Source organism: Oncorhynchus gorbuscha, unplaced genomic scaffold, assembly GCF_021184085.1.
Source record: "Oncorhynchus gorbuscha isolate QuinsamMale2020 ecotype Even-year unplaced genomic scaffold, OgorEven_v1.0 Un_scaffold_1216, whole genome shotgun sequence".
Taxonomy (NCBI): domain Eukaryota; kingdom Metazoa; phylum Chordata; class Actinopteri; order Salmoniformes; family Salmonidae; genus Oncorhynchus; species Oncorhynchus gorbuscha.
In genome coordinates this window covers 109,880-123,412 of record NW_025746059.1, presented here as the reverse complement: position 1 = coordinate 123,412, position 13,533 = coordinate 109,880, and the positions used below count along the sequence as shown (strand labels likewise).

At 43.0% G+C, this 13,533-nt stretch overlaps 1 protein-coding gene across 1 annotated transcript in view; it reads left to right on the top strand.

Moving 5' to 3' along the window:
• Positions 1–12,415: 12,415 nt before the first annotated feature.
• The window catches only part of LOC124021801 (UPF0524 protein C3orf70 homolog A-like), a 36,344-nt gene continuing 35,226 nt past the window's right edge, over positions 12,416–13,533 (top strand). The window contains exon 1 of the mRNA XM_046336926.1: positions 12,416–13,060. Coding sequence (XP_046192882.1) covers positions 12,886–13,060 — 175 coding nt within the window. The 5' untranslated portion in view covers positions 12,416–12,885. The remainder of the gene's footprint in view (positions 13,061–13,533) is intronic.

Here is a 13,533-nt window from a genome sequence, read left to right as displayed (position 1 = left end):
AGGATTAACAAAGACCAGGTTGTCCTTAATGCTATTACTGCATTCTCTATTGCATCAGGATTAACAAAGACCAGGTTGTCCTTAATGCTATTACTGCATTCTCTATTGCATCAGGATTAACAAAGACCAGGTTGTCCTTAATGCTATTACTGCATTCTCTATTGCATCAGGATTAACAAAGACCAGGTTGTCCTTAATGCGATTACTGCATTCTATATTGCATCAGGATTAACAAAGACCAGGTTGTCCTTAATGCTATTACTGCATTCTCTATTGCATCAGGATTAACAAAGACCAGGTTGTCCTTAATGCTATTACTGCATTCTCTATTGCATCAGGATTAACAAAGACCAGGTTGTCCTTAATGTGATTACTGCATTCTCTATTGCATCAGGATTAACAAAGACCAGGTTGTCCTTAATGCTATTACTGCATTCTCTATTGCATCAGGATTAACAAAGACCAGGTTGTCCTTAATGCTATTACTGCATTCTCTATTGCATCAGGATTAACAAAGACCAGGTTGTCCTTAATGCTATTACTGCATTCTCTATTGCATCAGGATTAACAAAGACCAGGTTGTCCTTAATGCGATTACTGCATTCTCTATTGCATCAGGATTAACAAAGACCAGGTTGTCCTTAATGCGATTACTGCATTCTCTATTGCATCAGGATTAACAAAGACCAGGTTGTCCTTAATGCTATTACTGCATTCTCTATTGCATCAGGATTAACAAAGACCAGGTTGTCCTTAATGCTATTACTGCATTCTCTATTGCATCAGGATTAACAAAGACCAGGTTGTCCTTAATGCTATTACTGCATTCTCTATTGCATCAGGATTAACAAAGACCAGGTTGTCCTTAATGCGATTACTGCATTCTCTATTGCATCAGGATTAACAAAGACCAGGTTGTCCTTAATGCGATTACTGCATTCTCTATTGCATCAGGATTAACAAAGACCAGGTTGTCCTTAATGATATTACTGCATTCTCTATTGCATCAGGATTAACAAAGACCAGGTTGTCCTTAATGATATTACTGCATTCTCTATTGCATCAGGATTAACAAAGACCAGGTTGTCCTTAATGCTATTACTGCATTCTCTATTGCATCAGGATTAACAAAGACCAGGTTGTCCTTAATGCGATTACTGCATTCTCTATTGCATCAGGATTAACAAAGACCAGGTTGTCCTTAATGCTATTACCGCATTCTCTATTGCATCAGGATTAACAAAGACCAGGTTGTCCTTAATGCGATTACCGCATTCTCTATTGCATCAGGATTAACAAAGACCAGGTTGTCCTTAATGCTATTACCGCATTCTCTATTGCATCAGGATTAACAAAGACCAGGTTGTCCTTAATGCGATTACTGCATTCTCTATTGCATCAGGATTAACAAAGACCAGGTTGTCCTTAATGCTATTACTGCATTCTCAATTGCATCAGGATTAACAAAGACCAGGTTGTCCTTAATGCTATTACTGCATTCTCTATTGCATCAGGATTAACAAAGACCAGGTTGTCCTTAATGCTATTACTGCATTCTCTATTGCATCAGGATTAACAAAGACCAGGTTGTCCTTAATGCTATTACTGCATTCTCTATTGCATTAACAAATCAGGATTAACAAAGACCAGGTTGTCCTTAATGCTATTACTGCATTCTCTATTGCATCAGGATTAACAAAGACCAGGTTGTCCTTAATGCTATTACTGCATTCTCTATTGCATCAGGATTAACAAAGACCAGGTTGTCCTTAATGCGATTACTGCATTCTCTATTGCATCAGGATTAACAAAGACCAGGTTGTCCTTAATGCGATTACTGCATTCTCTATTGCATCAGGATTAACAAAGACCAGGTTGTCCTTAATGCGATTACTGCATTCTCTATTGCATCAGGATTAACAAAGACCAGGTTGTCCTTAATGCGATTACTGCATTCTCTATTGCATCAGGATTAACAAAGACCAGGTTGTCCTTAATGCTATTACTGCATTCTCTATTGCATCAGGATTAACAAAGACCAGGTTGTCCTTAATGCTATTACTGCATTCTCTATTGCATCAGGATTAACAAAGACCAGGTTGTCCTTAATGCTATTACTGCATTCTCTATTGCATCAGGATTAAGTCCTTAAAGACCAGGTTGTCCTTAATGCTATTACTGCATTCTCTATTGCATCAGGATTAACAAAGACCAGGTTGTCCTTAATGCGATTACTGCATTCTCTATTGCATCAGGATTAACAAAGACCAGGTTGTCCTTAATGCTATTACTGCATTCTCTATTGCATCAGGATTAACAAAGACCAGGTTGTCCTTAATGCTATTACTGCATTCTCTATTGCATCAGGATTAACAAAGACCAGGTTGTCCTTAATGCTATTACTGCATTCTCTATTGCATCAGGATTAACAAAGACCAGGTTGTCCTTAATGCTATTACTGCATTCTCTATTGCATCAGGATTAACAAAGACCAGGTTGTCCTTAATGCTATTACTGCATTCTCTATTGCATCAGGATTAACAAAGACCAGGTTGTCCTTAATGCTATTACTGCATTCTCTATTGCATCAGGATTAACAAAGACCAGGTTGTCCTTAATGCTATTACTGCATTCTCTATTGCATCAGGATTAACAAAGACCAGGTTGTCCTTAATGCGATTACTGCATTCTCTATTGCATCAGGATTAACAAAGACCAGGTTGTCCTTAATGCTATTACTGCATTCTCTATTGCATCAGGATTAACAAAGACCAGGTTGTCCTTAATGCGATTACTGCATTCTCTATTGCATCAGGATTAACAAAGACCAGGTTGTCCTTAATGCTATTACTGCATTCTCTATTGCATCAGGATTAACAAAGACCAGGTTGTCCTTAATGCTATTACTGCATTCTCTATTGCATCAGGATTAACAAAGACCAGGTTGTCCTTAATGCTATTACTGCATTCTCTATTGCATCAGGATTAACAAAGACCAGGTTGTCCTTAATGCGATTACTGCATTCTCTATTGCATCAGGATTAACAAAGACCAGGTTGTCCTTAATGCTATTACTGCATTCTCTATTGCATCAGGATTAACAAAGACCAGGTTGTCCTTAATGCTATTACTGCATTCTCTATTGCATCAGGATTAACAAAGACCAGGTTGTCCTTAATGCTATTACTGCATTCTCTATTGCATCAGGATTAACAAAGACCAGGTTGTCCTTAATGCGATTACTGCATTCTCTATTGCATCAGGATTAACAAAGACCAGGTTGTCCTTAATGCTATTACTGCATTCTCTATTGCATCAGGATTAACAAAGACCAGGTTGTCCTTAATGCGATTACTGCATTCTCTATTGCATCAGGATTAACAAAGACCAGGTTGTCCTTAATGCTATTACTGCATTCTCTATTGCATCAGGATTAACAAAGACCAGGTTGTCCTTAATGCTATTACTGCATTCTCTATTGCATCAGGATTAACAAAGACCAGGTTGTCCTTAATGCTATTACTGCATTCTCTATTGCATCAGGATTAACAAAGACCAGGTTGTCCTTAATGCTATTACTGCATTCTCTATTGCATCAGGATTAACAAAGACCAGGTTGTCCTTAATGCGATTACTGCATTCTCTATTGCATCAGGATTAACAAAGACCAGGTTGTCCTTAATGCTATTACTGCATTCTCTATTGCATCAGGATTAACAAAGACCAGGTTGTCCTTAATGCTATTACTGCATTCTCTATTGCATCAGGATTAACAAAGACCAGGTTGTCCTTAATGCTCTGCATTCTCTATTGCATCAGGATTAACAAAGACCAGGTTGTCCTTAATGCTATTACTGCATTCTCTATTGCATCAGGATTAACAAAGACCAGGTTGTCCTTAATGCGATTACTGCATTCTCTATTGCATCAGGATTAACAAAGACCAGGTTGTCCTTAATGCTATTACTGCATTCTCTATTGCATCAGGATTAACAAAGACCAGGTTGTCCTTAATGCTATTACTGCATTCTCTATTGCATCAGGATTAACAAAGACCAGGTTGTCCTTAATGCTATTACTGCATTCTCTATTGCATCAGGATTAACAAAGACCAGGTTGTCCTTAATGCTATTACTGCATTCTCTATTGCATCAGGATTAACAAAGACCAGGTTGTCCTTAATGCTATTACTGCATTCTCTATTGCATCAGGATTAACAAAGACCAGGTTGTCCTTAATGCGATTACTGCATTCTCTATTGCATCAGGATTAACAAAGACCAGGTTGTCCTTAATGCTATTACTGCATTCTCTATTGCATCAGGATTAACAAAGACCAGGTTGTCCTTAATGCGATTACTGCATTCTCTATTGCATCAGGATTAACAAAGACCAGGTTGTCCTTAATGCTATTACTGCATTCTCTATTGCATCAGGATTAACAAAGACCAGGTTGTCCTTAATGCTATTACTGCATTCTCTATTGCATCAGGATTAACAAAGACCAGGTTGTCCTTAATGCTATTACTGCATTCTCTATTGCATCAGGATTAACAAAGACCAGGTTGTCCTTAATGCGATTACTGCATTCTCTATTGCATCAGGATTAACAAAGACCAGGTTGTCCTTAATGCGATTACTGCATTCTCTATTGCATCAGGATTAACAAAGACCAGGTTGTCCTTAATGCGATTACTGCATTCTCTATTACATCAGGATTAACAAAGACCAGGTTGTCCTTAATGCGATTACTGCATTCTCTATTGCATCAGGATTAACAAAGACCAGGTTGTCCTTAATGCGATTACTGCATTCTCTATTGCATCAGGATTAACACTGAATGATTCTAACTATGAAATCGTATGTTCATTTGACTCTGATGATAAAGAATTAGAAAATATTCCTGTAAAGGATTGTGTTAAATATTTAGGAATACATCTGTTAGACAACATAGAAATTTCTCTCCTAAAATTAAGAAAATAAATAAATGTTATAATTGGCTCCAAAGGGCTCCTTCTATACTTGGGAGAGTGATTCTGTCCAAGGCAGAGGGACTAGTGATTCTGTCCAAGGCAGAGGGACTAGTGATTCTGTCCAAGGCAGAGGGACTAGTGATTCTGTCCAAGGCAGAGGGACTAGTGATTCTGTCCAAGGCAGAGGGACTAGTGATTCTGTCCAAGGCAGAGGGACGTTGTGTACCCCTCATGATATTTATTTGTAAATCCCTCTACTTGTAAAGAGATCAACAAGACCTTTCTTGACTTCATCTGGAAAAAGAAGTCTCACAAACTAAAAGAGTCAGTCCTCTAACAAAAGAGCTGAAGGAGGTCTGGAAGTGTTGGATTTTGTTGAGATAAATAACACTTTCAAGATCAACTGGTTGAAAAGATGTTTGATCAATACTGATTTGGAATGAAATACCATATTGAATAATGTATTTAATAAGTTGGGAGGTCTTCAATTTTTACTGAAACTTAAATATATTTCTGGAAGATTACCCGCTAAATTGGAAAATGTTTCCTGCACAGTTTTTCCCCACATAAAGTTTTTTTTGTGGAATAATTCAGACATAACTGTAAGGAATGTCATTGTTCTACCCCAGCTGGCATGAGAGGAATAACAACTTTGTTCTTGATGTTTTTGACAACAGGGGTAATATTCTCACATATGAACAATTTATAACATTGAAAGAGTTTCAGAGAGTTTATTTCTGTGATCAAAGCTGTTCCCAGGGTTCTAACTACACTAATGAAAACTCATCTTATCTTTGGTAATGATCACAAAGCTGTTCCCAGGGTTCTAACTACACTAATGAAAACTCATCTTATCTATGGTAATGATCACAAAGCTGTTCCCAGGGGTCTAACTACACTAATGAAAACTCATCTTATCTATGGTAATGATCACAAAGCTGTTCCCAGGGGTCTAACTACACTAATGAAAACTCATCTTATCTTTGGTAATGATCACAAAGCTGTTCCCAGGGGTCTAACTACACTAATGAAAACTCATCTTATCCTTGGTAATGATCACAAAGCTGTTCCCAGGGTTCTAACTACACTAATGAAAACTCATCTTATCTTTGGTAATGATCACAAAGCTGTTCCCAGGGGTCTAACTACACTAATGAAAACTCATCTTATCCTTGGTAATGATCACAAAGCTGTTCCCAGGGTTCTAACTACACTAATGAAAACTCATCTTATCTTTGGTAATGATCACAAAGCTGTTCCCAGGGTTCTAACTACACTAATGAAAACTCATCTTATCCTTGGTAATGATCACAAAGCTGTTCCCAGGGTTCTAACTACACTAATGAAAACTCATCTTATCTTTGGTAATGATCACAAAGCTGTTCCCAGGGGTCTAACTACACTAATGAAAACTCATCTTATCCTTGGTAATGATCACAAAGCTGTTCCCAGGGGTCTAACTACACTAATGAAAACTCATCTTATCCTTGGTAATGATCACAAAGCTGTTCCCAGGGGTCTAACTACACTAATGAAAACTCATCTTATCTTTGGTAATGATCACAAAGTTGATCCCAGGGGTCTAACTACACTAATGAAAACTCATCTTATCCTTGGTAATGATCACAAAGCTGTTCCCAGGGGTCTAACTACACTAATGAAAACTCATCTTATCTATGGTAATGATCACAAAGCTGTTCCCAGGGGTCTAACTACACTAATGAAAACTCATCTTATCTTTGGTAATGATCACAAAGCTGTTCCCAGGGGTCTAACTACACTAATGAAAACTCATCTTATCCTTGGTAATGATCACAAAGCTGTTCCCAGGGGTCTAACTACACTAATGAAAACTCATCTTATCTTTGGTAATGATCACAAAGTTGATCCAGAAGTCAGATTGGAAGGCATGAACAGGAACAACCTCTTCCTGAATCATTATAATAAGATGTTTTCAGCGTTAATACAACTGCACAACAATTATCAGTAAAGAAATTATTATATTGATATTTTTGGTATGTTTTAGTATTTTCTTGTTAATTCCTGTGTTTTGTTTTGTGAATAAAATAATATTAATAAATAAATGTTACAGAAACCAGAAGATTTGTGAACTACAATATATATATATATTAAAATAAACAGATCATCAGAAGTGTGGTGGGAAGGGGGGATACATGCACACACACACACACACACACACACACACACACACACACACACACACACACACACACACACACGCGCGCACAAACACACACGCACACACACACACAGGGAAATCATGTGATGTGAATATGATGCAGTACAAGGAAGCCTTTTGGAGCACAGAGCAGTACCAGAATATTGGCCAGATCTCCTTTCTATTCCTTTCAGGGTTTCTTCCACTGGTCTCTTTCATGTTTCTTAAATCATGCTGGCTTGAACACAGCATTTCTGTTGATACTTTTTATTTATGTTATTATAAATGGCCCTTTAATGAATTAATGGCTCTATGCTGTGTCTGTGTGTGTGCATGTGTGTAGTAGTAGTATTTTTCATTATTACTGGAAATAAAGGATTTCAGCATTTAATTACTCTCAATGAAATGACATAGTAATATATATATATATATACAGAACCAGTCACAAGGTTGGACACCTACTCATTCCAGGGTTTTCCTTTATTTTTTATTATTTTCTATATTGTAGAATAATAGTGAAGACATCAAAACTATGAAATAACACACATGGAATCATGTAGTAACCAAAACTAAACAAATCCAACTATATTTAATATTTGAGATTCTTCAAAGTAGCCGCCCTTTGCCTTGATGACAGCCTTACACACTCCGGGAGATTTATTTAGATTGTTTTTATTCTACAATGTTGAAAATAGTCAAAAATAAAGTAAAACCCTGGAATTAGTAGATGTGTCCAGACTTTTGACTGTTATATATATTATTTTGTAGTTCTTATTACCTGGAATTTCAGGGTGAAATGAAAAAGGGAAGCGGCCAGATGTTCTTCACCACTCGGACATCAGATTTGCCACCAATGCTCCTTAATTAAAGGACACATGACTGCAGTATATATCTCTATATATATTTAAATTCAACCTTTATTTAACTAGGCAAGAACAAATTCTTATTTACAATGATGGCCAACGCCGGCCAAACCCGGACGACGCTGGGCCAATTGTCTGCCACTCTATGGGCCTCCCAATTCCGGCTGTTTGTGATACAGCCTGGATTCGAACCAGGGTGTCTGTAGTGACCTGTCAAGCACTGAAATACAGTGCCTCAGACCGCTGTGCCACTTGGGAGCCCTGTAAACTATACTCCTCCCTAAACTGGTCATCTCTGTAGACCCGTGGCAAGACCCACTGGTTGATACTATTTATAAAACACTCTTACTGTAGGCCTCACTCCCCCCTACTGTAGGCCTCACTCCCCCCTACTGTAGGCCTCACCCCCCCTACTGTAGGCCTCACTCCCCCCTACTGTAGGCCTCACTCCCCCTACTGTAGGCCTCACCCCCCTACTGTAGGCCTCACTCCCCCTACTGTAGGCCTCACTCCCCCTACTGTAGGCCTCACTCCCCCTACTGTAGGCCTCACTCCCCCTACTGTAGGCCTCACCCCCCTACTGTAGGCCTCACTCCCCCTACTGTAGGCCTCACTCCCCTACTGTAGGCCTCACCCCCCTACTGTAGGCCTCACTCCCCCTACTGTAGGCCTCACTCCCCCTACTGTAGGCCTCACCCCCTACTGTAGGCCTCACTCCCCCCCTACTGTAGGCCTCACTCCCCCTACTGTAGGCCTCACTCTCCCCTACTGTAGGCCTCACCCCCCTACTGTAGAACTCACTCCCCCTACTGTAGGCCTCACTCCCCCCTACTGTAGGCCTCACCCCCCTACTGTAGGCCTCACCCCCCCTACTGTAGGCCTCACTCCCCCCTACTGTAGGCCTCACTCTCCCCTACTGTAGGCCTCACCCCCCTACTGTAGGCCTCACTCCCCCTACTGTAGGCCTCACTCCCCCTACTGTAGGCCTCACCCCCCTACTGTAGGCCTCACCCCCCCCTACTGCAGGCCTCACTCCCCCTACTGTAGGCCTCACTCCCCCCTACTGTAGGCCTCACTCCGCCCTACTGTAGGCCTCACTCCGCCCTACTGTAGGCCTCACTCACCCCTACTGTAGGCCTCACTCCCCCTACTGTAGGCCTCACTCCCCCTACTGTAGGTCTCACCCCCCTACTGTAGGCCTCACTCCCCCTACTGTAGGCCTCACTCCCCCTACTGTAGGCCTCACCCCCCTACTGTAGGCCTCACCCCCCCTACTGCAGGCCTCACTCCCCCCTACTGTAGGCCTCACTCCCCCTACTGTAGGCCTCACTCCGCCCTACTGTAGGCCTCACCCCCTACTGTAGGCCTCACTCCCCCTACTGTAGGCCTCACTCCCCCTACTGTAGGCCTCACTCCCCCCCTACTGTAGGCCTCACTCCTCCCTACTGTAGGCCTCACTCCCCCTACTGTAGGCCTCACTCCCCCTACTGTAGGCCTCACTCCCCCCCTACTGTAGGCCTCCCTCCCCCTACTGTAGGCCTCACTCCCCCCTACTGTAGGCCTCACTCCCCCTACTGTAGGCCTCACTCCCCTACTGTAGGCCTCACTCCCCCTACTGTAGGCCTCACCCCCCTACTGTAGGCCTCACTCCCCCTACTGTAGGCCTCACTCCCCTACTGTAGGCCTCACTCCCCCTACCGTAGGCCTCACTCCCCCTACCGTAGGCCTCACTCCCCCTACCGTAGGCCTCACTCCCCCCCCTACCGTAGGCCTCACTCCCCCCTACCGTAGGCCTCACTCCCCCTACCGTAGGCCTCACTCCCCCTACCGTAGGCCTCACTCCCCCTACTGTAGGCCTCACTCCCCCTACTGTAGGCCTCACTCCCCCCTACTGTAGGCCTCACTCCCTCTACTGTAGGCCTCACTCTCCCTACTGTAGGCCTCACTCCCCCTACTGTAGGCCTCACTCCCTCTACTGTAGGCCTCATTCCCCCTACTGTAGGACCTCACTCCCCCTACTGTAGGCCTCACTCCCCCCCCTACTGTAGGCCTCACTCCCCCTACTGTAGGCCTCACTCCCCCTACTGTAGGCCTCACTCCCCCTACTGTAGGCCTCACTCCCCTACTGTAGGCCTCACTCCCCCCTACTGTAGGCCTCACTCCCCCTACTGTAGGCCTCACTCCCCCCTACTGTAGGCCTCACTCCCCTCTACTGTAGGCCTCACTCCCCCTACTGTAGGCCTCACTCCCCCTACTGTAGGCCTTACTCCCCCTACTGTAGGCCTCACTCCCCCTACTGTAGGCCTTACTCCCCCTACTGTAGGACCTCACTCCCCCTACTGTAGGCCTCACTCCCCCTACTGTAGGCCTCACTCCCCCTACTGTAGGCCTCACTCCCCCTACTGTAGGACCTCACTCCCCCTACTGTAGGCCTCACTCCCCCTACTGTAGGCCTCACTCCCCCTACTGTAGGCCTTACTCCCCCTACTGCAGCCCTCATCCTCCACATACAACATCCGTTCTGCCAGTCACATTCTGTTAAAGGTCCCCAAAGCACACACATCTCTGGGTCGCTCCTCTAGTGACTGGAACGAGCTGCAAAAACACTCAAACTGAACAGTTTTATCTCCATCTCTTCATTCAAAGACTCAATCATGGACACTCTTTCTGACAGTTGTGGCTGCTTTGTGTAATATACTGTGATGTTGTCTCTACCTTCTTGCCCTTTGTGCTGTTGTCTCTACCTTCTTGCCCTTTGTGCTGTTGTCTCTACCTTCTTGCCCTTTGTGCTGTTGTCTGTGCCCAATAATGTTTGTACCATGTTTTGTGTTGCTACCGTGTTGTTGTCATGTTGTGTTGCTACCATGTTGTTGTCATGTTGTGTTGCTACCATGTTGTTGTCATGTTGTGTTGCTACCATGTTGTTGTCATGTTGTGTTGCTACCATGTTGTTGTCATGTTGTGTTGCTACCATGTTGTTGTCATGTTGTGTTGCTACCATGTTGTTGTCATGTTGTGTTGCTACCATGTTGTTGTTATGTTGTGTTGCTACCGTGTTGTTGTCATGTTGTGTTGCTACCGTGTTGTTGTCATGTTGTGTTGCTACCATGTTGTTGTCATGTTGTGTTGCTACCATGTTGTTGTCATGTTGTGCTGCTACCATGTTGTTGTTATGTTGTGTTGCTACCATGTTGTTGTTATGTTGTGTTGCTACCATGTTGTTGTCATGTTGTGTTGCTACCATGTTGTTGTTATGTTGTGTTGCTACCATGCTGTTGTTATGTTGTGTTGCTACCATGTTGTTGTCATGTTGTGTTGCTACCATGTTGTTGTTATGTTGTGTTGCTACCATGCTGTTGTTATGTTGTGTTGCTACCATGTTGTTGTCATGTTGTGTTGCTACCATGTTGTTGTTATGTTGTGTTGCTACCATGTTGTTGTCATGTTGTGCTGCTACCATGTTGTTGTCATGTTGTGTTGCTACCATGTTGTTGTTATGTTGTGTTGCTACCATGTTGTTGTCATGTTGTGTTGCTACCATGTTGTTGTCATGTTGTGCTGCTACCATGTTGTTGTCATGTTGTGTTGCTACCATGTTGTTGTCATGTTGTGTTGCTACCATGTTGTTGTTATGTTGTGTTGCTACCATGTTGTTGCTACCATGTTGTTGTTATGTTGTGTTGCTACCATGTTGTTGTTATGTTGTGTTGCTACCATGTTGTTGTTATGTTGTGTTGCTACCATGTTGTTGTCATGTTGTGCTGCTACCATGTTGTTGTCATGTTGTGTTGCTACCATGCTGTGTTATGTGTTGCTGCCATGCTGTGTTATGTGTTGCTGCCATGCTGTGTTATGTGTTGCTGCCATGCTATGCTGTTGTCTTAGGTCTCTCTTTATGTAGGATTGTGGTGTCTCTCTGATCATGATGTGTGTTTTGTCCTATATTTTGTTTCACCTTTTGGTAGGCCGTCATTGTAAATAAGATGTTTTTTCTTTACTGATTGGCCTAGTTAAATACAGTTTAAATTAATTAAATAAACATTTAAAAATGAAGGATCCGTTAACAGAATGACCTATATTTATCTTGAAAAAGGTTGCTTCCGATTCAAATTATAGGCTTTGTTTACATGATTACTTTCATCTGAATCAGTTCTGATTTCGGAGGAAAGGCTATTACAGCCAGAAATGAGGACAATAGACCAAATATCGGACTTCCTTTATGGCTGAACCGAACTGGAGAGAGAGAGAGAGAGAGAGAGAGAGAGAGAGAGAGAGAGAGAGAGAGAGAGAGAGAGAGAGAAGAGAGAGAAGAGAGAGAAGAGAGAGAGAGAGAGAGAGAGAGAGAGAGAGAGAGAGAGAGAGAGAGAGAGAGGAGGAGGAGGAGGAGGAGGAGGAGGAGGAGGAGGGGATAGCCTAAGAGGAAGGAAACGGCGAGGGCTTCATCAACAGACAGGGGAGTCTCTTGTCAGGCTGATAGAAGGCTGGCTGTATCAAATGAAAGCCTGACACGGGATACGCCACGGAAATCTCTCTGGCTGAGATAACCTCGTCGACGTTTACAGAAATTAATTCCAGCGGCTGGAGATCCAGATGTTTACGTAAAACAAGCTGTCAATCGTATTCTTGGAACTGGAACTTTCATCGCATTTTGATTCTCTCGGTGCTGCTTGGGGGGGGGGGTGGCTACAACGGGGCCACATTTAACTCGTTTGCGTCACGCTTTGGAGTTTCCTCCCTGGTTAGACATTTGGCGTTTGCTGAGGTTTTGAGACCAAAACCGAAATTCCAGACCATTTTTGGCTGGTGGGCTAAAGCTGCGTTCTCTGATGGGTTACATGGCGTGCGTTTGATCCTGGGGTGTGCGCTACGCGATGGCCGCGTCGGGCGGACGGAAGAGCGAGAAGTTGGACGAGGCGCAGGCGTTGGCCCGGAGCTGCGCGGGGAGACCGGACTTTCTCCCGTGCGACGGACTGTCCATCTGCGCCACACACAGCCATGGGAAGTGCTTCAAGCTCCACTGGTGCTGCCACTTGGGATGGTGTCACTGTAAGTAGCCTTACTTAAAGCCCGTCGATGTCTCACCATTCTCTGGGTTCTCCATGTGCTTAGCTGTGCTCTCCCCGCACTCCCTGGTTGGAAGGAGAAATGAATGTCTATAAATAGCCTGCTATATGTGAATGTTTACAAGAATAGCAGCCTATTGTTTGACTTCAGACAATTATACTGCCCTACCAAGCAAAAAGGCAGTAACTGCTCATAGCGTGAAACTGAGAAAAATAGCTTTTATTTACGTTGGTTTCATAGTAACTTTATACAGTTACTGTCAACATGACCCCTATTTTATCCTGAACACAATACAATAGAGGCAGGATACTTGTCCACATGATTAAGCATGTCTTTTAATTCTAGCAAAAATGACTAACTCATTTTTGACCAAATGAGCAATTACTGCCTTTTTGCTTGGTAGGGCAGCATGGTGTTACCAGTGTAGCCCTCCTCCGTTTTTGTTGGCTTGTTGG